The following is a 25104-nucleotide window of genomic DNA, read 5'->3' on the forward strand; positions in this document are numbered from 1 at the left end:
TATCGCCGTTTTTGGAGTCTTGGATTTTTAAACGCGATCTCAGGGCCCCGATTTTTTGTAAAACGCGATCTGTGTTGTTACCATGCTACGGGTTTCCCTTCTTTTTTGTAGTGTAGCAAGAATGTATTGTAACTCTACCTATTATTTTCAAAGTTGAAAGTTTAACTGATGTTTATGACATACCTCGAGCAAGTTAAACAAGCTCTGGCTCGGTTTCCGAAATTTGACAAAAGTATCGGGATTTACCCATCGCTACCCCTACCATGAAGGCAAAACAAGCAATTCAATTCTAAGATCCGAAACATTTTATGTTTTTGTATAATATTTTCATTGTTCTGGATCTAGCCTAAAACTAATAACGTGTCCGATAGGAAAATAAAATAAATTATTAATTGTTTTTTAAGACTCAAAGTGGTAAATAAGTGTTGTTACAAGCGTCAGCAGATGCAACTACCATGAAATATTCTGCTTAGATTAAATGGTATCATTGTCGCTACGTTTCTACGTTGTCATGTCACACAAAAGCCCGCGGCCAGGAAGATTCTAACGGCTTGATAATGTACCTCCTATTTCCTTTAGTTCTCCAGATCTTTGACGAAAAACAATACAGACAAGAACTAAAGCTATACCCTTCATGATCTAAGCTTTTACGTAGCGGTTTATTGTATGATATATGCAGATTTTTTTTCTCTAGATACAAAATTAAGATTGTTAGCTATTTATCCGGCTTTAGGAAGCATCGATTCTTCTATCAAAATTAAGGAAGATTAATTGTAGCCTGTAGCGATAGGAACTTCATTCTTTTAATAAATTAGTTGCATATAACGATTTTTCTTTTTTGTCATTATAACCCAAGTGAAGCTTGTTTTAATTTTTTTTAGTTGTGTCAGAGTTCCACAACTTTTACAATGCCACAGTAATAAGTATGTGAACAATAAGAAATAGATTGGTCCTAAAAAAACGGAAACAGCAATTTTCGGTTCTATTCGGAGTTCACGCTTTTAAATCAACGTCTAGCAATATACAATAACGCCCGATTTCATATCTTATCCAAGGATAATTTTAAATCGTAATGTTGATGTGTTACTATTGGAAATGCTGTTACCCAAAAGACATTACTTGCTCGCACGCGGACTAAATGAGTTTTCAAGTCCACGTGAGTTCAGCTTTTAAGGAGGCACTTAACAATCCGATTGGGTGGTTTGTGTTAATTGTTACCAAGAACAATTAAAATCGCTTTAAATAGGATAAAAAAAAACCATTCAACATCTGTTAGCTGGGGGATATTTTCTATTTTCCATTTGCCTTTAGCTTGACAGATCTAACACTCGCGACAGGTGCACCGAGATGGACATAAGAAATCCGTGAATCAGCTATGTGTCTTCATTTCTTACATGATGCTCGCTGTAAAAATGCAATGATCGCTTTTTCTGGGAAATTGACAGAGGGGGTCACGTGATGCTCGCTCGTTGATTCAACGAGCGAGCATCACGTGACCCCTCGTGAACAAGCTCGTTTTAGTGAAATGTGTCGTGAATTAATCAACGCATTCGGGTAGCAAGTATACCTGCCAACTCTCCCGGTTTTTTTATCAAATCTCTCGGTCTCCCGGTTCTACCTTAAATCTCCCGGTTTATGACCAAATTTTAATCAGTCGAGTTGTTTTTTAAGTAGAAGTTGGATTTTAGCCACAAAGTTCTGCAAATCTCATAGTTTGTAATTCAAGTTATGACGGTTTCAGTTTTTTCGAACTAAATAATCAACGAGCAGCCTTTTCCAGGCGTTTCTTGCAGAACACAGGACTACCGCAATACCGAAATGCTTTCAGATATCGACCAATCAAGTTAGACAATTTTCGCGCGAACTGTTGAGAAATTGGCTCAAAATTTGGAGCCGTGTTTTCGCGCGAGTTTGTAAGGGAAGGGTCATTATTTAACGGGGGGGCGATGGCTGCTATGTTCAGGAGGAGGGTTGCGATTTTTTTAGCTCCGATTTGGGGGAGGGTCTCAAATTTTAATACAAGGATTAGGAGAGGCCCTCATTTTTTTTAACAGGTATTCTGATCAATTTCCAAGCCTCCTTAAAGTCTGAAATCTCAAATTTTTTCTAAGGAGAACCCCAGATGTGTTGCTTCTATTTTTTGTCTATTGCAGTTTGGTTTTGATAATTTCCATCAATAAATTAACAAATTTCCATTCATGTCAAAGTTCTCCTCTCCCCTACCTGCCCACTATCTTTTCATCGGCGGTATGAAAAAAATAAGAATTCTGGTGGGAAGGAGCTAATGACGCTGTTTTATATTTAGGTAGCAGACATGACGGAAAAACCTGGAAAATGACGGAAAAACCTGTGCAATTCGAGATAGAAGACTCGATAGAAGACTCTTACAATGGTTCCTTGTATTCCGGAATGATTTTCAAAACACAAATAACGCGAGGCAGAAATGCAATTACCCAGATTTTGGCTTTTTAAGATATTTTTCCATGATCATCCTTGCGCTATGTATGTATTTGATATTTTGTTTGCTATCACTCACTAAGTAGAAATTTTCCACCTTTTCCGTCTTATTTCAAGCGTTATTTCATGTTTTTCCGCCATGTGGTTTTAGCAATAATTAGCATTTAAAATGTTTGAAAATGGCAAAATTTTCATGGGAGAGCATGTGTCATGGTATCCCTGTGGTATCCATTAATTAGCATAAACACATGTGCTAGAACCCGCCATCTTGAATGGTACACACAAAGCTAGAAGCTCTATTAAAAGGTTGAGTTACCAGAACCATAACAGCATGCCCCCCCTATACAATTTTATTTATACCCCTGGAATATGGGCTTTAAATCAACACTGCTTCTAAATAAGTCAGTGCCCCCCTCCCCACCTCAAACACAGATTCTTTCTCCCCACAATTATGCTGAAAGCAACGACATTCACGCCATATTCTTGTTAAAAAAATATAAAGCATATATTTTCTTTTCTTAACAAAGTGCCTCATCCCTTACTATTTTTGTAACACGGCACGGCTCATAAAAGAGTGCTCCATACGGTTATAAAATTTGCTGGTGCTCCTGAAAAACCGTGCCGTGTAGCATTGCACGACTAGAGTATAATTTTGAAGAAAGTTAAGAATAAGCTTTTTTGAGATTATTTTGTTTGGGGGAGGGCATTCAATTTTGCGTCACCATTTTATGGGAGCGTCACCATTTTTGTGCTTTAGATATATAATTCAAACTTCAAGGCTCTTTAAAGAGAATTTTTAGGCGCTCTGTGTTCAGGATACGATGGAATTAAAACGCTGGCCTCTCAAAAAGTCGTTGAAATTGATGTTCTTAGCATCGAACCATTAGTCGAGTCAATTTAGTGTTTTACCAAAAAGTTATTGCACTTCAAGTGATCGTGCTCTTAAATGACAGAGTAGCATGTCCTTATTAACTTCCTTATTGTTGTTGGGTACCACAGGGTACCCAACAACAATAAGAGTACCCCCTCCCCTCCCCCCTAAAAATCTCCCGGTTTTTTAAGTCTGGGGGTTGGCAGGTATGAACAAGTGGTATTAATCCTATCAATAAGAAAATGATTATCCATGTTTATCGATAAGATTCGTCGGGGGAGTATAAGATATGATGGTGATAACTGTTAAAAAGCAGCGGCGTAGCCAGGATTTGTAACAGGAGGGGGCCCAAAAGGGACTTTCAAGGCATTTTCTCCTGTTTTTAAATAATGTCTCATACATTTACTGTATTTTTGGCTGCTAGAAGGGGGGGCCCGGGCCCCCTGGCCCCCCTGGCTACGCCCCTGCAAAGAGTAAGGTTGCCTGTAGCCAGAATCAAAATTTTACCGAGGCAAAGCCGGCCACTGGATGATATATCCAACAAAAGCAGGGTTTTTATCTCATACTTTTCAATTGTGAAACACTAAACATCGAAATTTTACCGAGGCGAATGCCTCACTTGCCTCATGTTGGCTACGGCCCAATAACACATAAGTGACTTGTTTCTGTGCTGTAGCCTCTCTGTAACTATCATTATCTTGGATAATTACGATTGTTAGCCTCGGCGATGAGGGTAATAATTATGACAATAGCAATGACAATAACAATAAAAAACAAGACTGTTTACGATTGTTAGCCTCTGCGATAAGGGTAATAATAATGACAATAGCAATGGCAATAATAAAAAAAAAACATGACTGTATACGATTGTTAGCCTCGGCGATGAGGGTAATAATAATGGCTAGCAATGGCAATAGCAATAAAAAAATAATGACAATAACAATGATTATGACAATGACAATAACAATGATTATGACAATGACTATTACAATGACAATAACAATGACAATAACAATAGAGATAACAATGACAATAACAATAACCATAACCATAACGATGACGATGACATTAACGATAACGATGACAATAGCAATGGCGATGGTGATGGCGATGGCGATGAGAACAACAGTGACAGTGATAATGATAATAATATGGTAAGGTTTGGTATCATATAGTATGGTTTGGTATCATATAGTGCGATATGCTATCATATATAGTATGGTATGGTATCATATAGTATGGTTTGGTATCATATAGAATGGTATGGCATCATATAGTATGTTATGGTATGGTATCATATAGTGCGGTATGGTATCATATAGTATGGTATGGTACCATATATAGTATGGTTTGGTATCATATAGTATGGTATGGTATGGTATCATATAGTATGGTATGGTATAATAAGTATGGTTTTACCGGTAGTATATGTGAGCTACCCAAAGCAATGAATAACCTGCTCCGATACTGTAGACTGGACTAATATAACATGTGGGATAGAACCTCGCTAAAATTTAACACCACATGACAAAAAAGAAAAACGCTCTCTGACAAAACAAACAAAGGTATGGTATGGTATCATATAGTTTGGTTTAGTTTACATATAGTATGATATGGTATCATATATAGTATGGTATAGTATCATATAGCATGGTTTGGTATCATATAGTATGGTATGGTATCATATATAGTATGGTATAGCATCATATAGTGTGGTATGCTATCATATAGTATGGTAAGGTATCATAGAGTTTGGTTTGGTATCATATATGGGTATGGTTTGGTATCATATATGGGTATGGTATAGTATCATATAGTATGGTATGGTATCATAGAGTGTGGTATGATATAGCATGGAATGTTTTAGTATGAGGTAGCGTGGTATGATGAGGAGGGTGTGCTATGGTATGATATGGAATATGCTATATGCTATGGTATGGTAAGGTATGGAATCAGGGTGGGATCTCGCTTTTCGCTGAAGAAAGGGGTTGGCTCAGTAAAAAGGGGGGGAGGGGTATTTGTTTTGTTACATATGGCCTTCTGGCAGCCCAAAGGAAGGTTTAAATCCCCTAAACCCTCCCCCTAGATCTGCTACTGGGAGTATGCTATATACTATATGCTAAGGTATGGAATAAGCTGCTATATGCTATGGTATGGTAATGTATGGATAATGCTATATACTATATAGTATGATATTGTATGGCATAGTATGGCATATGGTATGATTTCTGGTATGGCATAACATGCTAATAGTATGTTATAGTAAAAATGCGCTATTATGGCTGAACGAAAAGCTGAAAGGATTATAAACCGACTTCTTGTTGAAAATAGCTATAATCACTGCTGCTTAGATACGAGATGTAACCCTTGCGTCTGCCACAAATCAACTGGCCATGCATAAGTGACATAAGGCATGTCAATAAAACTGTGGTGTACTTGAAGGAGCCAGAGAAGTCCATGCCATCTTGAAGTGAACATAATTCAGCGGCGTAGCCAGGATTTTTAACAGGAGGGGGCCCAAAAGGCCCTTCTAGGCATTTCTTCCTGTATTTTAGAAAATGTCCCATACATTTACTGTATTTTTGGCTGCTAGAAGGGGGGCCCGGGCTCCCTAGGCCACCCCCTGGCCACGCCCTGGCCACGCCCCTGTAATTTATCTTAAAAATAACTTGATTTATTTATTCTGATTCATGATAAAGAAAAATGCTACTATTTGCGTCATATTCCGATTTTAAATTGTCTCCGTGTATTTATAAAGGTGGAGGTGTGATGAGATATATGATGGAGGGGTAGTTTTATACTGAATTCGAGAAAAGAAATAAAATGCTGTGCATATAATGTAACGGGATGTTTGGTGGCTGAAAATCAAACCTTTCTAATTCAATTCTATTTTCGAACGTTAATCACCCTTGGTAACCGGTAAAGGTGTTTCTATACTGACATTTTGAGAGTTTTGTGTTTGCTCAATGGACAAACTTCAAGATGGGATGTGGACTTTTCATTTTGGATCCTGAATTTGATTAAGATTAAAGCAATGAGGATCAAATTCAGCAATAGTTGGTTCATTTTAGTCCAGACGGTAGCGTGATATCACACGACAAGGTAAAGTTATACAAAGACTTAAAGTACTTCTATACTTCTTCTAGAGGAAGCTACGTATTTGATGAAATAATGATAGTTTCCGGTCAAAACAGGTCTTTAGTACGCTTGAAGTCCCACTGTGAGCCATGATATTATGGATGGTTTATGTAGAATTGCTTCTTGAGTAAGTAATAGAAGATTACCCAAACGCTTTGGATAAATTTAAATGCTAGATCGCGGAATAGGAAAACACACACACGCACGGCTTAGCGGTCTTAATGATGTCAACGATAACAAAAATAAATCCAAGATATCTAAAATTTAAACCAATGACAACACGTTAAAAATTAATTTTCTTCCTTTGTCTTAGTTTTGTTAAGAGTTGCCCTAACCCATACAACACGAATTTTATTAAATATACAAATTTTAGTTGTTAAAAACAACATGAAATTTTGGCAACAATTTGGAAATATATGACAGTATTATATAAATAAAGTAGATATGATGACATTTAGCTTGCGATCCCAGTGATAAAACACAATGTAGAAAATTACCCTGACATAAGAGTCATTAGCCGTAACAAATTTACTAGAGGTGTTTCGAGTTTTTGTGTGGTTTTAACATAAACTTCGAGGGAACGAGCTGAATATATAAAAATGCTCGAAGGAGAACCAATCACCATAACCGTAGCAGGCCTCGAATTATTGGGGACGATACAAAAACATTAAGAAAATATATTTTTTTTTGGGGGGGGGGGGGGGGGGGGGCACAGCAACGCCCCCACTGCTCATCTTTATTTGGTGTCTAAAGAAAGTAATCGTAATTTGGTCAACCGGTGTGGCTATTGAATGTGTACGCTTGTTATATGATTATTTGGAAGAAGTTGGAAAAAATAACCATACAAACCGTCTGCCTAGACGAAGGGGAAGTAGGTAAATGATGCCTATATGTTGTCATAAGCATAGTATTTTCAGATTTTATTTAACAGCTTAAGGTTACTCAAAAGAACACCTTCTTACGCTTAGGACTCGTTTTTCCCCTGTCATTCTGGAATGGGAATGGTTGGTAGAGAGTGTTCAGAATGGCATTCAAGTTATTCTGCTACAGGTAAAAGAATGGGTTGAATGGCCTTCATTCTATTCCCGAATGGGAACGCGGGATAAACGAACGCGCGCTTTTTCTATTCTAATCATTCTCATTCCGGAATCACGTGTAAAAAACGCGTTCTTAGTACTTGCAATACGATTTCATAAGAAAACGAAACGATCGAGGAACCTCGGCGGAAACAGGTTTGATAACATACATGTTTAGTTGCGAACATTTCATCAAGAGCTCATTTGGTGGGTATGGTGTCTAGATGACAAACAAAATAACAGATCTTGAAAAATACAGTTTTGGCGTATGCGAAAATATAAGCTGAGAAAATAAGAAAGGGGTGTAATTCGTAAATTCATGAGAACAGCTGATAAACTTCCATTTCTAAAAAATAAATTACTTTAATTTGATCCTATTCATTTTATGAAGAAGTCAAATTAACAAATACCAGATGGCTGTCCCTGTTCTTGGTTTATATAAGAAAACGAATATACAGAGTAAATGCTGGAAAATTCGCGGGTCTTGGCGTTCAAGGATTAAATCCGCGATTTAAACCGTCAGCGGGTATTTTGTAGTTATTTTGCATATATATTGGTAAATAAGTAGTATTTTGGGGGGTCAATAAAAACTCGGGGTCCAAGACCTGACTGCGAATTTTTAGTGTTCGCGAAATCATAAAGGCTAGTGAATGAAGAATCACAGTTGGCGCACGAAATATTTGCAAGCATCCCTAGTTCCATCGACCAAGGAAAAGGAGTACACACATATTGACAAGAGCCATTTCTCTGTACTGCGATGGGATAAATATTGGACGGTTTTTCTTGGAACAGCTGCAGGTGATAATTACTGTTCTATTGAGTTTTTCGATGTTATTGAAGTTTGGCAAGGCAAGGGCTGGATTGCTCTTGGCTCCGGTAAGAATCATTAAGATGGGTATTGATAAATGTGAAGTAGCCTGATGACAGGGCAATGACGAAAAATGTATAATGTAACGGGGTGAGAAAGGTGTTTTTGATAATTACTGTTTTATATGAGTTTTTCGATGTTATTGAAGTTTGGCAAGGCAAGGGCTGGATTGCTCTTGGCTCCGGTAAGAATCATTAAGATGGGTATTGATAAATGTGAAGTAGCCTGATAACAGGGCAATGACGAAAAATGTATAATGTAACGGGGTGAGAAAGGTGTTTTTAAAAGCATCGATAAGGTACATTTCATCTGGCCAGAGAAACGAGCGGTTGTGATATTGTTTAGAGTTTGGAAGAAGTCCATCTTGTAAAGGGTTATGGTTCGATGATGGTGATGTTCCGGTAAGAGTTTTATAGTTTATAGTGACAAATCCACATAATTAGATTTTATATTCCATTTTGAGTTGCCAACATAGAAAAGAAAAGACTATCAAGTTTGGAATATTTTTGAATGTAACCTCTAGATGTGCGAATATGCTCTCTAGAAACCTGCTGTGGAAAAAGAAAATGATGTTTTGACAATGCAAATGGAGCAGGTGCTTTCGACTCTCACCCAGTAACGAAGACGACGAGCACGATGTTGCGATCGCGGTAACTATGGTTACGTAGATGTTGATGATAGTCAAGACAATATCAGTGATCATGATGACAATGCCATGCGTGCAACCCTCCCCTTTCCCCCTTGGCGGGGGAGGAATCTTCAAATACTATACTTTTTTCATATGTGACCATTGACTGCGAACGCCCCTCAGCCAATCCTGGGTACGCTGATAATGATGAAGACGATGGTAGTTATAAAGATAGTAATAATGACGAGGATGATAGGAGGGGACGTAAGGGGGGTTTCAAAACCGCAAAACCGCCAAAAAACGCAAAGCCGTCAAAATAAGTCAATAAGTCGCGTCACATTTAAAAAACGCATCACCGCAAACCCTTACGCCCCCCTCTGATAGTGACGAATGTCATCATCTGTTCTCTTGTGATGATCTGTTCTCTTGTGATTATCTGTTCTCTTGTAGATGCGAATCATGACCCCTCTGATGGACCCCAACACCACCGGCAACATGACCCATACGGTGTGCAGTGAGGCCCTCGACCCAGCCTTCACAACGGCCGGCCTCGTCTTCATGTGTCTGCTTATTGTTGCCTCGTTGCTAGGCAACACGCTAGTCTGCACTCTGGTGGCTCGCTCGCAACGGCTTCAAACAAACTCGAACTTCTTTGTGTGTAGCTTGGCGATCTCGGACATCCTAGTCTCCGTTACCGTCATCCCTTTCGACATCGTGTACTGGATCTATTTCCCGCGATGGCCTTTAGGGGGATACCTGTGTAATCTGTGGAACGCCTTGTTCTTTGTTTTCCTGTCTGCTTCTGTGCTGAACCTCCTGGCAGTGAGCGCTGACCGGTTTATCGCAGTCGTATTCGCCTTGCGTTACGAGAGCTTTGTTTTTCCGAGGGTAGTCAAGTATTCGTTGGTAGCAATATGGGGATATTCTGTTGGCATCGGAATCCTAATATTCTTCATACTTGTGCCACCGAGGGACGAAGTCTACTCGTTTGAAATGAACCCTCTTCTTCATGGATACCTTCTTGTCGGTAACGTCCTCGCGCCATTCATTCTCATGACAACTTTTTACTTCAAGATTTACCTCATTGCCCGAGGCCACGCAAAGCGTGTCGGGATGAAAGGCAAGTCTGTGTGCGATCTGATTGGTCGAGAGTTGCGTGTTGCCAAGGCGCTAGGCATTGTGATCGCTACATTTGTCCTATGCTGGCTGCCGTTTGAAGTCATAAATGTGATGATTCTATTGGACGAGGGAGTCGAGACATGCGCAGTGGAAGTTGCAGATACGGTGTTCTGTTGGTTGGCCTATCTACAAACCGCTTTAAATCCAGTCGTCTTTGCCTTAACTAACAGCGAATTCAGGCGAGCATTCTGTAGAATGTTTTCCCCGCAATTTCACGGTAACTCCAGTTCGTCGCTTAACTCTACGAACAAACAAACAGAACAGAGAGAGAACAGCGCACGTCAGGGGGCCACTAATGAGAAACCTGATATAGTCATAGCCCGTCTATAAAAACACAGATATGCCCGTCTATAAAAGCATAGGAGTTTTCCGTAGTTTATTCAACAAACACTATCAGAGGAAAGACGGAAATGGTTTTAGAGAGCCCAACAAAATATTTTTGTCCCCTTGGTCATCTTCCTGATATTGGTAGGGAGAGGGAGTAATATACATACCTACACTATGGCTAACACTTGATGTGTATCAAAATAGCTCGAAAAGCGCTACTCTGTAAAAGAAATCATTACCTATCACCATCGGCAGTTAAAGGGGCTACTCCTTCAAGTGCCAATAACCTTCGTGAGTCTTGTCTTCAGCTCGGGGGTCAAACCCTAGACTACGCATGTTACGACTATATGGAAACCAGGCCTACGACACAAGCCCAAGCACAACACAAGTGAGTATCGGTAAAACACAAGCACAAGCGAGAGAAATCAAGCAGTTTCGTTCTCTTGTGATTGCTTTTGCTTGCGTTCCAGTGAAGATCGAAAAATAGCGCGCTTTGCGCTTGGGATTGCGTCCAAGTGAGAATCAACCTTACAATAACTGACTTCCTGCCGCACTTTTTTATCTAGAAATAATACAAAATCTGAAATTATCTCTTCTTTAAAATAAGCTCCTCGCCTGGAGAATAAAAGATTGGTAATTCAGATGACCAACGAGTTGGCAATGATACTGACAATTGTATAATAAAAATACTGTACTATGTCTGAAGCTGTGAATTTAGTTCTCTTAAAACACTTCTCTCTAGAGAGAAGTCATAAAGATATTGGTCCAAGTTAAGAGAAGGTTGAGTTTCATATCTCTGGGTATCACTTCTGCTACTTTGAATTGTTTCCAAGATCTTGCAGCACTTGAAAGGTACATCTGTAACAGTAAGAAATGTCCTCTCTGAGATATCTGTTGCCTGTTGAACTTTATTTTGTCCACCTTGTTGCAAACTATCACATTGCAAATAACCTACAAATGAAAATTCTTAAATTTAAAATTGTTAGTTACAACAGTCCCTGGTTACAAGGTGGTTATAATTTTTGGAAAAATACTAACAATGGGAGATTAATGATTATTATTAATATTCATATTAAAATCTCACCTCCATAACAGCTATTAGATGTAGATGAGTTCTGCTGCATCTGATCAAATGCCACTTTCCCATATGAATTACTTATCTAAAAGGTAAATAAAGAGTTTTTGTCAAGATTCATGTTTTATTTTTGTTGTAAATATATATAGCCCTTTATTCACAGAGGTAGACAAAATATGGATAATTATCTTTTAAGCAATTTACTGGGATCATTAAAAAAAACCTTAACCACCACCTACTCTCAGGGCCAAGGAGTGGAAATAATTCTAAGATAAGGTGGGGTGTGTGGAGGGAGGGGGTTTTGATGGGCAGTCAGGGGGGGCTTTTACATGGTGATCGGTTTATTGGGAAGAGGTATTGGCATAAGGTAGTATTCGAGAATCTGCATCCTGCGTGGGTATCATATAATAAATAAATGAATCCAGGTCTGTGTAAGCTACTTGAATTTTTATGTTAAAGCCTGTTAATGCTGATTTTGACAGCATGATTTTTGCCAACTACATCATGTGCGACATGCCTGCATCACCGACTTCCATTTCGACCTAAGGATGCTTGTTGTATTTTTAAGGGGCCAAAATCGGGCCTCAAGTAATTTTAGGGGGTATCTGATAAAAAATGGGCTTTTTTATTAGAAATGGTATTTTTTAGGTGTTCGCAGAAGGAGGCACTAATGCACTAGTCATTTGAAACCCCCACCCCTATGGTCCCGGGATAGTGTGAGGTTAATGTTGGGGTTTAGAGAACTTTTGAACTAGAATCTGTCCCAAGGGGGTGGGGGAATTGACAGTTTTTGACCCCAAGACTTTTCCCCACCCTGGGGGCTTGGGGCAAATGAATAACGTCACAAAATTTACTTCGCAAAAGTCATGTCAGTTCCTGGTTTGAGACTCTTTCTCTTCTGTAGCAAGCAATTCCATGTATCAGTGTGTGGCAAGCTGCATGGTGAAATGTGCAAAAACGAATATGAATGATAACTAACGCCAGATGGAAATAAATTATTTTTCCATTTTTTTTGGTAACTGTTATCTTCATAGTTATTAGTACAAATTCTTTGAAGTGTACTAGCTTGAAAGATAAAGGCTTTTTTCAGATGACTTGATGTCGATGTCGGATAGTTGCCTTTAGTTTGCATCCCGAGGGGTGGGCATTTGACTGCAGTTTTGTCCCGAGGGGGTTGGGGTTTTCTCTGTTTTGTACAGCGTCAAAGTCTAATTCCCCACCCTTCCCCGGGAAGGTGGAATGGTGGGAGTTTCAATTGACTAGTGCATAAAAGCCAAAATTTTCTAGATTATTCAATACAATACCCTGGATACCAGAGCCTCCAAACTTCTCTCGCCCAGTGATGCTCAGTCAAAATGTCGATCAGCCAAAATGTCGCTCGTCACGGCATTTTGGCTGAGCGTCACTGAACGAGAGAAGTCTGGAGGCTCTGGTACCCAGGGTATCAATACAAACGACTTAGAGCATTTCGTCTTCCTTTGCCTCACCTGTTGTTGTTGACATGGTGGTGGTTGATCGTTCGAGGCTGATAAAAACACAAATCCATCTTCTTCGTCGAATTCTTTTTGCTCGCCAAAGCGGCTATCAATCTCATAAGATCGTCCCTTGTTTCCCTGATGATGGCCAGGGACGATTTTCTCGTATAAACCCGACAAGAAGCTCATTTTCATCTCGCTCAAATATCGTGGAAAAGCCCTTGTTGTGTCGAATATACCTACTGTATGAATTACACGGACTCGCTTGTCAGTTTTCACCAATAGTTTAACGTATGCACATGCAATATCTATACGGCCAATGCATCACCAAGAACCAAATTGAGGATATTGCAACATTTCGAAGAACAGCGATGACGATTTGAATGTTACTACGCAAATCTATTTTTAGCTTGCAGCTCGCAAAGTATGATGGGGAAGCTGAGCCAGCGTGTTATGGAAAGCGGCAATGAAAGAGAAGGACTAGGACGAGTGCGAATTACCCGCCAAAAGTACGATCAAGATCAAAAGTTCTCGGAGAAAACATACTAAGGACAGATTTCCTACGGATTTTAACCTTTTTTCATCAACATGGACGCACCTAGAGTGAACGCCTCCATGATGAAACAGTATTCTGGTCGATTGGTGTGTTTTGTAGGCAGTGTTTCAGAGGTAAGATGGTCGAATGAGTGAGCCGCTTTAGCAAACCAGGATGGCCGTCAAATTGTAGTGTGTTTGTGAACTTTCACTAGAAAAGGTTAATGAATAGGTCTTTTAACCCCTCTCTTTGGTAATTTTATGTGACTGTTTATTGCCTATATAGCCATGGAAAGCCACAGAGTCCATGAACCAACTTGCCAACCCAATGTGGGTACAATTTATAACATATTTGTGTCTTTGGTATTGATACACCTATAATATGTAACTTATTCCATAGATAAATTCAACGGGCACGGAACTTAAGATGCTTTCTAGTGACGATAAGATGATTCATGTGGTGTTACCAGAGCCTGTAAGTATAATGATGGTCCAGTCTAAAATATTCAAAATGTGATTACTGTAGATACATTGTTAGCGCGTAATCCTGTGCAGAGGATGAAAGAAAAGCAACCCTGTTAATAAGGATACCATTGGGACCCGGCTGAATTTTTCTGCAAATGTATGGAGCTTTCTCTTTCAAGCTAAACTTGAAAACTGTTTTTGTGCTTTACCAGTACTAGCATACCTTTTAGTAAAAGTCTGCTTTATGGATTTATTAAATTATAAATTAGCCTCAATCCACAATAAAAGTGCTATTGCAAAAAAAAATAAAAAAAATAAACAAAGCTCAGTTCGCGTATCATGATATAATTCCATATGAATATAATTGTTTTGCAGCTTGATGAAGCCCTTCAAGGAGTTGTGGAGGTTGTTGGCAGAGTAGAACGAGACCTCACCATCAGTGCCCAGAGAATTATAAGCTATGCTGGAAGGGAGGAATTTGGTAAGTGATTTGGTTGCATTTGTTTCCACTATTCAGTTTTAATCGGAGCAGGGTGTGACTAAAAACTGATTGAAAAATGACCAAAATACAGTAGTGGTGGTTACCAAAATACCAGCTTACCTATGACATCAATGGTATGGTGTTTTGGCCTTCTTTTATGTTGAGAAGTAAACAAGGCATTTGTCTCACTTATTGTTTATAAAGGTTCTGTGGATTTTATTGTTTTCTATGTTATTGCAGATTTGAGCTTATACAATGAGGCAATAACACTAGCAGCTGGCTTCCCAGAGATGTTTGCTTGTGAACAATCTAGTGGATATTAGACAGAACACTTTTGTACCATAAAATATTTTTATTCTTAAGACTGAAAGTCTTAACACATCAGTACATTAAAAAACAAGAGAACTTTCTATCATAAATATGCACACCCTACTACACTTATCATTCTGCAAACAATATAGTTTTTGTGATAAATAATATTATTTGTATACAGCAGTCGTGGGGGGCCAATGCACCCCATCCTGTTGGGCAGAAATTTTAGAAAGGTATTTTAGAAAATCGACAGATGCAGCTCCCACCTTACATATGTTCTTTACCCTTGGTGCCCTCCCTCCTCTTTGGGAAAAGATATATCCCTCCCTGTACAGGGTAATAAAAAGTTGGCCGACACACACAGTACATCGAAGGCTACCACCCAGGGTAGTAACATCAATTAAACCTTGCAGATAAATAAAGTTCTGCTATGCTGTGTAAAACATTTAATACAAAAAAACCTAGAGGGTTACAAGATTCTGTTATAAATCATTTGTCTGATTTCATTTGAGTTCTTTTTATTAGATTTTTTTTCACAAGACTAACTCTCTTTCCCCAATTGGTTTAAAATATGACTCTACACTCTCCTTGGAAACTTCCTTTAAACTGCTGGGATTCCATTTGGGGCTGTTATCTTTGTCGACCAGAACAGCTCGAATTCCCTCATAAAAATCTTTATTTTCCTGAGAGGTAGAAAGAAAATGTCACAAGAGCAATTGAGCACCTCCAGCAACAACAACACCTTACCATGAACGTCTGTGACATCCGATACTCCATTTTCAGGCACTCGCCCAAATCCAGTCTAGATCCCTCCTCCAGCTGCTGTAATGTTACTTTTAATGATGTAGGGGACTGCATCACCAAAAAAAAAATGTCATGATTATTGTCTGAATATGGACATGTCTATTTATAAAAAATGGCTGATGGCATAAAAAAACACTTTCTGTTTACACTGAATGACACTTACCATGCGATTGAGATTCTGGAATAAAATAAAATGGATTAAATATCAAACAAACATTACATTAAATTGAGTGCCTAAAGGAACAACTAATGATCTAACATTTTAATCTAAAATTGAGTTAAGTACTAATACTTAACAGATCATGAAAACCACAATATCAAGACAACTATTGTAAGTTAAGGGAATAATGCTTCAGTAGAAAGTTGGAAGACTCGGGGGCTGCAGCAAACACGTGTTATGACAATGTGCATTAGACTACCTCTATTTGTTTGGCTGCCCAGGGAGATCCCTCTTCTTCTAATGCAGAAATGATCTCCTCAACACTTGATTGTGAAAAACATCTAAGAGTAATTGAATGTTATTTAAGCATAGTACTACCAATAATACCAATGCTGCTGGATATACAATTCCTTATGCTTTAATACTTAAAAGTCATTTCACCAATCAGGTAAACAGATTTGGTCATGAGGACGGGCTGTCATACCAATGTCTACTTGGTTAAACAGGGCCCCGCAAATGGTTCTTTGTTGTACAAGCAATTGATAAATGAACAATAATTATGGATTTTATACACCTTGTCTTTCATTGGTTTTAAGTTAATGCTGTTCCTTGGGAACACACCTATTTATGCTGTCCATGTGTTCATCTAATACAAATCGCTGATTTGGAGAGCACTGCCAAAGATAAAATATTATAATATAAATAAATTGATGTAGGCTTTCATTGCTGTCAAAAAGATTTATGATAATTGAATACAGGAACATGAATAAATGGTATTAAAAATGGTATTCTAGTTAATGTTAACAGACCTGTATAATTATTAAAACAAAACCTCAATTCTAAGCTATCCTCACCTGCTTATCAAAGTCATTTAGTACATCTTGTACAATTTGATGTTGAGGGTCCTTTAAATTTAATAGCGCCTCTTCCAAGGCGCTTATCTAAAAAAAATAGAACTAAAGGAATAGACTTATACTTGAGAAATGTTAAATTACAAATGTCCAATAAAGCTATTATAAAATAAATCATACAAAAACATAGCTATGAAGAATACATAAAAACATAGTTTACTCTGTAAGTATTTACTGTAAGGGTGGGTCAGTCCTACATGCTCACCCTATTATTCAACCCGCTATTATTACCTTTTTCCAAAATCTCTGATAACTATAATCATAATGTATTTTTTAAGGGCTCACAGTAACTGGCTGGGGTAACCCTGCCGCTTGTAGCGTAGTCAATAAAATAAAGTTGAACAAACTCTGACTGATATCGAATAATTTACCTTTTCCAAAGTGACATAGTGAGTCGCAATGCCAGCCAGCTTGACATTATATCCCTTGAGTCGCTGCCCTAAAACAACATCAGGAAGAGAATTTTTGAACATAAAATTTGCAAGTAGGACAAACTAGTCATTACAGATTTTTTCAATCATTTTCAAGGCATTTTTACAAATCGTACCAGTCAAGGCCAGAAAGAGACCAAGTTTACCAGACAGCCGTGGTAAAGCATGAGCACCACCTACATCAGGGAAAAATCCTGAAATACAAAGAAAAGCAAAGTTTGAGTACTAGACAGGGTAGCTGTTTTAGAGCTGGTTTTCATGCAGTTTGCAGATGTGCAGGCAGGTGCGTACAGTACTTACACAGGGTGCGCATAAACCCCTCCTTGGATGTATAATGAGGGGCATTTCCTATAACTGCACACCACCTTTACCAATCATTGGTACCGACCTGAGAGCTCTGCAGACTGCCTATTCCAATCACATATGCATGCAGAAACTGGTACTGGCTTATGCCGTACGTAAGTTATTCCCTTAAACTCATTGTCAGTTTGGAGTCAGCTTGGTAACCACCTAACCAAGAGTAACCGAGGGGCCAGGCGTTAGGGCCACGGTCCCCAACCCTGGGGATACCTGTAACACCTTTTTGTGGAATAACCTTACCCAGTAGAGTGTTGGGAAAGGCAAAATATGTACAAATGTCGCATTGAGTTGAGAGTTTGCAGGCAATCAGTAGAGTGTGCAAACGTGCCCAGAATCAGTCCTGGGCCTTCTAGCTGGTTTCACAGATAAGCTTAAACCACTGGGCTACCAAGAGCTATTGACTCACCTATAGCTGTTTCAGGCATAGCAAAAGTTGTCTTTTCAGTAGCTACACGGTAGCGGCCATGGACAGAGAGACCAACTCCCTTGAAAAGAAAAGAAAACCAACACCTAACAGTTTACAAATTGAGAGAATTGAATAACACAAACTGTCCTTTACCTATCACCAGCAGGTGAACAGAGTTAAAACAATGGAGCTATCAGGATAAGATAAGGAGCTGTCTTTCAAAATTTCCTCTTCGTTCCTTTTCTTTTGTTGTATATATTTTTTAAATTCTGCTTGTACGGCATTCAACTCACCCCGCCCATAGTAATACCATGAATAAGTGCCACATAAGGAGTCTTGAGTGTACCTATAAGGGTTAGAAACGTTTGTTATTAGCACTGTTTATTTCAATTTTGGAGGTTCTGTGATTAGGAAATCATGTGCACTGATTGGCTCCCTCAATGACATCTGATATTCTGCCAGATACAGGGTTGACACTAAGGAAATTGTATGCTGGTTGGCTAGGAGATTGAGCTGCTAAAATATATATTGCACAAAATTAAGTAAAACTGTTTATAAAGCCATAATTCAGTTGCATTTTGTTTTTATCTAGTCAGTGTAATTTGGCATTAGCTGAAAAGCCCTGTCTATATCAATGGGTTCTTTTAGAAGCCTGTGTTGAATAATATTTTTGGGCATGTGAAAAAACATTGTCAAATCAATAATATTGTGTACCACTGTGTTATTGTCCTTTAATAAAACAACACTAAATTGTTAAAATATTTTCTAGACCCTGGTTAGACCATGTGTTTTACCAAGGGGGAGGCTTACGCTATATACAGAGAAAATCCCATTTCCCTAGACCCCATCATGTCATATCTGAGTATACAACCCTGGGTGTGTCTCTAAAAGAAGAACTTTGAGCTCATCCTTACAGTACCTATTGCATAATTTAACATGTATTCCTCTCGAAAAAAATCCTTTGTTAGGTCCTCTCCTCTCAATCCTGCCTCGGCGATGGCTGCAAGGACAGTAAGATGCCAATTAGTTTGGTAAATCCAGTGCCAGCTTAAAGGTCAGCCTAGAGGCAATCCACGAGGGTGCTTTGAACATTATCAAGAGCCAAGTGCTGCTGATTCGGGTTATCAGGAATACATATAAGTCTAAGATTTTCAATTCTATAAATCTTAAGAAAATACCATGCTTAAAGTGGGCAATCTTAAGGGGTAGGGGCACGCCCCTGCACCCAACCCTTGCTGTGTTCATGGAACCCCGTACCTCGTACGTCACCTCCTGCACAGAACGCTTTATCTCCTGTACCCTTTATCAATATTACTCCAATGTTTGGGTCCATGTCCCATTGCTGTAAGCAAATCACAATAACATTGCATTTACAAGATTATGGTGTGCTTTTAGCTGAAGGATAAAGCAAATTGTCTTAACAAGGATGAGAATAATAAATTCAAGGCCCGTAGCCAGGGGGGGTTTGGGGGGTTCGGATGAACCCCAACACACGGCTTGAAGGTCTGCTCATGAGCAAACAAAAAAAATAATATAACGTTGGCTGGATATACCGTGCACATCCATGTCTTTTTCTAAAATAATTATCTTTTTTATTATCACTATATGTTAAAAAGCACCCTATTTATTAGCCTGCGTGGTGGCTCAAGGGAAGGGGAGGTCTCCCTCCCCTTCCATTGAGCAGCTACGCAGGCTACCTATTAATAACATTTTAAATACAAGTTTAAATTTATTTGAAGTATTGATTACCTAATGTAATAAGGCGAGGAGAGGGGTGTACCTGAAAAAAAATTGTTCCGCTCGAATGGAAAAACGAACCACCCCGCTCAAAACCCTGGCTACGGGCCTGAATTTTTCTTTGTTTTTTTTGATACACTGAAATGTCATCTGTTTAATTAAGTCCATCATCCACCCTTGCTAAACTAAGTGTATCCACTCCTATAAGACTAAGGTGTATGATAATCTTCACTGGTTGATTGGCACATTTTAACATTCCTCACTACCAAACTACTTTTTCAAGACGTGAGTCAGTATTACATACCTAACCTGGAAATTATCAAAATTTGCAAACTTTAACATCAATTTGCATTAGAACAAATTGAACATGAAAGTGTTCTAAGTGAAATATTAATTTTAGAGCACACCTTGAGCTGTGGGTAGATCTTTCTGATCATTGGAAGGTTTAAAGCATTGAGAGCCTTTGGCCGGTTCATTGTGATAATACCAGCGTTGTTCTTAGTCTCCAACAGAGCTTCTGTCTAGAAAATAAAAAAAAATATTTCACTATTAACCCATTGACTCCTGCCTATTTTTGAGCTGAGTTTACAAAAAACAGACTGAAAACAGATAACTATCCCCCTATTCTGAGTTTTTTACAGCCGGTCAAAGTCAAACACCGCTGCACCTAGTCAGTGGTATCCTAGCTTTCCAACAGTGCTTTGCGGTCCCCACTTTAAATCCCTCGTCATTGTGCTGATGTGAGCACAAGTTGCTTGTATTTTACATCAAAAATACAGCTATGAGCATATTAGGAGAGTGTCTTAGGACATCATGAAGTCTGAGGGGGCATAATTGAGTGCTGTGCTTATGGATATTTGCAAGCAAAGGTGGATTCATGTTGATTTTTTCTTGTTTGGCTTTCCCTGGATGAGAATATTTTTTTATAATTAATCAACACAGCTCTCCTAAATGCTGTCTTTTCTGAAACCAAATTAATTCCGAAATTGTTTACACTGCTATTCTGGGTCTGTATGACCTGGAATTGATTTGTTTGGCTTTGGGGTAAAAAGAGAGGAGTGTTGACTGGCCCTCCCCACGTGGATCTTTACCTGGTTCTCCCAGAATGCTTTGTAATCTGCTCGAGGATCCAGTGTACTTTGCGGGCGCTCCCAAAGGTCACTACCGCAAAAGAGCCACTGGAAAAGTTTAAAACAATTTTGAGTTCCAAAACTCCGGGAGCTGCTGTGCTGTAATTGGGCCTTTTTTAGGTGTAAAAAAAAGGCCTAATCACAGCACAGCAGTGTTTACTTGTAAAGCCTAATAAACAACACTTGCGTCACTGACAAATGCATTGTCTGTTTGATGGATCAAGTTTTTGTTTTGTACCATGAGAAACTCTGAAGCCAGAACAATTGCTTGTGATACAGTTGTGTTTAGTGGGAAAGAGCGATGTTTTGCTCAGCAACCGAAAGGCTTCGGTAAAAACCTGGTATTTCAAATCTTGCCAATTCTTTTCAAAGAAGCCCACAAAATTGGGGACTCGAATGTTCTTGAGAACCCTGTCGTTTGCCTGCTAAAATCAGGTCTATATTGAGACGAATTCTTTCTTGAGTTTAAGTAAAATTATGAGTGAAAATTTGCCTGCTGGAGCGTCGGGCTTTAAGTTTTCCACAATTTGTCTTTCTTCCCAAAAAGTTCAAACTAATAAAAAATAAGACAATGGTTTAGTGTGTTCTGACCAAAAAGGAACACATTTTTTTGACGTTCCATTTTGGTATCTTGAACAAAGAAACTGTATTTAATTCCGTCAGAGTTATTTTGATTTCATTGGCCTTCAGTTTTAAATTGGCTTTTTAAATTACCGACATGTCACGCCCCCAGAACTAGTCTTACTAGGAAACTTTTCCAGCAGCTCTTCTGCAGTAGTAACCTTGGGGAGCGCTCGCAAAGTACCGTCCTCAAGCATGTTCAAGGAGTAGACATTGTGTTTTGAGACCATGGAAATGAACCTGGAGGATGAGAAGGGTGATTCTGCTTTTCTTTCCACGTTCCATTTGAAATTTGTCAAAGAACCTGTGCTATTATTTGGCTTAAGAGTAGTTGCCATCACTTTGGTTGGATGCACTTCTCAAAGCCGGTACAGGCCGGTTGTGGGGTCAATGTCTTAATGTGGTATTTGATACAGAAATTACAAAAAAGGGACTACACCCTATAAAAAACTCTTGGTTGTCATTCTGAAAACATGCATGTCTTGTTGCTTCTTGCAAGAAAATGCCTCTAAAGACCACTAAACATAACAGTTGTTCCTTCATTATATGTTCCTCAGCTTCGCCTTTCATTCTAGCTAGTAATCACTTACTGGAAGTTTTGGAATTGATTATTAGATATATTTTTCTTTGAAAATATCATGTTTGGCATGCCATTCCACAGGCTAAGCATGGCCACACCAGTCATGCTGCACAGCAAAAGAACAACACCAAAAAAACATAAAACTTTTGTTTTGCTGTATCAAAATGTCAAATTTGTTTTGATAAGTGCAACAGAAATTCAACATCAAGTTATCTTTGACTGTCACAAACTACTAAGTGCAAAATGTGCACCTGAATCAATGTCAAGCTGGAATATATATGTGACATTTAGATTTGGCATGGCAGGAACATGACAAAAGGGTTAAGTTCTTGTAAAAGAGAATCTAATATCAAATGTGTACCATATGGTTGGATGAGCTGCACATTCTCTGGAAAAAAAAAACAAGTTTCAGTAGTTAGGGAAAGTTCATTTATTATCCGTGTGAGGGTTTTGATAAAAGTAAGGAATAAAATTAGTAGACCCTCCCTTCAGGAGTAAAAAAATTTTTTTATACTTCCCCCACCACCCCCCCTCCCCGCCCCTACACTTCCCCCGTATTTTCGGTGCCCACCTCCCGAAAACCGAAGAATGAAGGAGCAAAGAAAGGATCAGCAATGACAATGTCAAAGGAACGCAAGCAAGAGATAAGCTGCAAGCTGGACAGAAAGTAAAGGGGAAGAGATTGGATGAAGCATTAATTCAGAAAAAGTGAAGGCACTCAATTTCTCAAAGATGTGATGCTATAGATGACATAAAAGAAGCAAGAGGCTTTTCGATCTTCTCCTTGCAAGAAAAGCACAGCATGAGAAAAGAGAAAAGAAAGAGAGCGAGAAAGAGAGCGAATCAGATATGCATGCATTAAAATGTTTTCTTTATATTTTAGATAACATAAGCACTTTATAATATTATATAGAGGAAACCATAAAAAGATGTATTTAGGGTGTATACAGGTTCGCATTGCATAGATAAAACGTGGCTTAAACATATCCTCGACTCCTGGATTGTGCATGCCAAATAACTGACCCCAAACAAAAACAAGTTAAAACAAGAAATCTCATTTGACACTTCGTCAAATTATATAGTAGAGACAACACCCAAAGGAATCAGTAACCCCCTTTTCCAAATCCAAACACTTTTGACCCCCCCCCCCTTCAGACCTTGGAAATTTCTCGAGCCCCTCCCCCCCAATATCCTTACACCCCTCCTTGGGATAATAAATGAACTTTCCTTACTTATCTGGCTATTACAATATCATTAAACTTTAAGTAAATTATAAAATAAACATCACTATTATATAAATTGGCAGCTAGCATTTGACACAAAATTTTACGTAAAATGTAATCGCTACTCTGTATGCTAACAGTAATTTTTTTTAAACAAAATCTAAGTAACTTAAGTAAGTCAATTCAATAAAATCACATGTAGCCCAGGCTCACTGAGAGTGTAGGTTCCGTAGGTTTATTACAGAGTTTGTATGAGCGAAAAATTTGTAGAAATAAATATTCTGATTTAAAAATAAAACAGTAGTTTGACGTTAAGTGAGGATTGAGGATTTTGGCATGAGGATTTTGATAAAAGTACGAGATAAAATAAGTTCAGGAGTTAAAAAAATTTTTCATGCCCCCCGCCCCTACGCTTCGCCCATATTTCCGGTGCCCCCCTCCCAAAAACCAAAGAAAGAAGGAGCAAAGAAAGGAACTGCAATGACAATGTCAAAGGAACGCAAGCAAGAGATAAGCTGCAAGCTGGACAGAAAGTGGAGGGGAAGGAATTGGATGAAAACATTAATTCAGAAAAAGTAAAGGCACTCAATTTCTCAAAGATGTGACACTATAGATGACGTAAAAGAAGCAAAAGAGGCTTTTAGATCTACTCCTTGCAAGAAAAGCGCAGCACGAGAAAAGAGAAAAGAAAGAGAGCAAGAAAGAGAGCGAATTAGATAGGAGTGGGATTTTGATGACGGAGAACGAGTGTTATAGCATTAAAACTGATTCACTGATGCAAAGCACCCTACTCCGGCTGGTAGAATTTGGCATGGCGTGTATTGTCTTTTTATCCACGAACGGCCCATCGAGCGTCACTATCACAAATACTTACAAATTCAAAAGAAAGATTCTCGCCGCTCAAACAGCAAAATGGGGAGGAATAGACGATTAAAAGGTATGTTTAGAAAAATAAATGTGTGTGCTATGATTCTGCAAGGTTTATTTTGCCGTGCGAGTCTGGATTCCGAAAGGTGGATTTGTTGAGCACTTTGGAATTTGGCGGTTGTCAGAGTTTGCAGCCTTGTCTATTTTATATACAGATACCCTGGTTCCAGAGCCTCGAACGTCTCTCACTAAATAGAGAGACGCTTGAGGCTCTGAAACCAGGTTAATATACAGAAGGCGACGGGAAAAATTTGCAGCGGCTAAAACAGCTTAGAATGGCAAATAATGGCGGGTTTAAGTAGAAGCAACGTCAAGCAACTGTTTTATTATCAAATCAGCATATTTATTTCAACGATATTTGTTCGCTCTGTAATAAACCTACACTCGCCGTGAGCCTGGGCTACCTGTGATAAAATTACTCACAGCTCCTATGAGATGTCTTGTGAACGTGGCTATTCGTAAACAGGCAGATTGCCTAAAGTTTAAAAAACAAAGAGCCTCAGTTTAACCAAAATAACCACGTCTTCAATTGTGCTTGATGTATCATGACTTATTGATATTTACCTGTACAGCTGTCGAAGTGGATACATTCGATCAACAAGTAGAAAGAGTACGGATTTATACCACTCGGACAAGAACGACAACACACACGTGAAACCAACGGGTCAGCGGTAACTATACCACAGCTAACCCAGATCATCAACCAAATGGAAACCGAAACAGCACACAGATCACGAAGAAAAGCCAGGAACTGGAGACCATGTTAATCGAAAAATCATAAGTTTATCTATTGCTTTACAGTATACTCATTCATACTAGCATTTGGCTTCAGTAATATACCACATGCGAAAACACAGAGCTGTTGCAATAGGGGACGCGCTAAGAGATCACGTGACTGTTTTGGTGGCAAACAAGCGCGCGTTCATTC

The 25104-nt window shown here is 38.8% G+C and overlaps 4 protein-coding genes across 7 annotated transcripts; 2 read left to right on the forward strand and 2 right to left on the reverse strand.

Moving 5' to 3' along the window:
- The first annotated feature begins 6299 nt into the window (after positions 1–6299).
- On the forward strand, positions 6300–11735 carry LOC5521209 (5-hydroxytryptamine receptor 1F). The gene is made up of 2 exons (XM_001641075.3): positions 6300–6430; positions 9489–11735. Exon 2 carries the CDS (start codon positions 9489–9491, stop codon positions 10545–10547), a length of 1059 nt encoding a protein of 352 aa, XP_001641125.2. The 5' UTR covers positions 6300–6430; the 3' UTR covers positions 10548–11735.
- Positions 10579–13479, reverse strand: LOC5521319. Of its 2 annotated transcripts, none has more exons than XM_032366272.2 (3): positions 13107–13479; positions 11629–11704; positions 10579–11495 (listed from the first exon to the last, which is right to left on the reverse strand). In XM_032366272.2, the coding sequence occupies exons 1-3, from the start codon at positions 13287–13289 to the stop codon at positions 11239–11241; spliced, it is 516 nt and encodes a 171-aa protein (XP_032222163.1). In that variant the 5' UTR covers positions 13290–13479; the 3' UTR covers positions 10579–11238. The 2 variants fall into 2 exon arrangements, with proteins under 2 accessions (XP_032222163.1, XP_032222164.1); XM_032366273.2 differs by having other exon boundaries at positions 10579–11402; positions 13107–13471.
- An 87-nt stretch (positions 13480–13566) lies between these two features.
- Positions 13567–15392, forward strand: LOC5521318 (replication protein A 14 kDa subunit). The gene is made up of 4 exons (XM_001641074.3): positions 13567–13763; positions 14029–14103; positions 14469–14574; positions 14815–15392. Exons 1-4 carry the CDS (start codon positions 13683–13685, stop codon positions 14895–14897), a joined length of 345 nt encoding a protein of 114 aa, XP_001641124.1. The 5' UTR covers positions 13567–13682; the 3' UTR covers positions 14898–15392.
- LOC5521317 (3-hydroxyisobutyryl-CoA hydrolase, mitochondrial) lies at positions 14912–24864 on the reverse strand. 3 transcript variants are annotated; one of them, XM_032366271.2, is made up of 17 exons: positions 24741–24864; positions 24600–24651; positions 22388–22414; positions 20787–20873; positions 20103–20216; positions 19216–19300; positions 18878–18958; positions 18252–18304; positions 17959–18037; positions 17309–17386; positions 17133–17200; positions 16705–16791; positions 16472–16524; positions 16110–16191; positions 15854–15868; positions 15634–15738; positions 14912–15569 (listed from the first exon to the last, which is right to left on the reverse strand). In XM_032366271.2, the coding sequence occupies exons 1-17, from the start codon at positions 24764–24766 to the stop codon at positions 15420–15422; spliced, it is 1242 nt and encodes a 413-aa protein (XP_032222162.1). In that variant the 5' UTR covers positions 24767–24864; the 3' UTR covers positions 14912–15419. The 3 variants fall into 3 exon arrangements, with proteins under 3 accessions (XP_032222162.1, XP_001641006.1, XP_048579262.1); XM_001640956.3 differs by lacking the exon at positions 20787–20873; XM_048723305.1 differs by lacking the exons at positions 20787–20873; positions 22388–22414.
- Between the last annotated feature and the right edge of the window lie 240 nt (positions 24865–25104).

Source organism: Nematostella vectensis, chromosome 2 (assembly GCF_932526225.1).
Source record: "Nematostella vectensis chromosome 2, jaNemVect1.1, whole genome shotgun sequence".
NCBI classification, from domain to species: Eukaryota; Metazoa; Cnidaria; class Anthozoa; order Actiniaria; family Edwardsiidae; genus Nematostella; species Nematostella vectensis.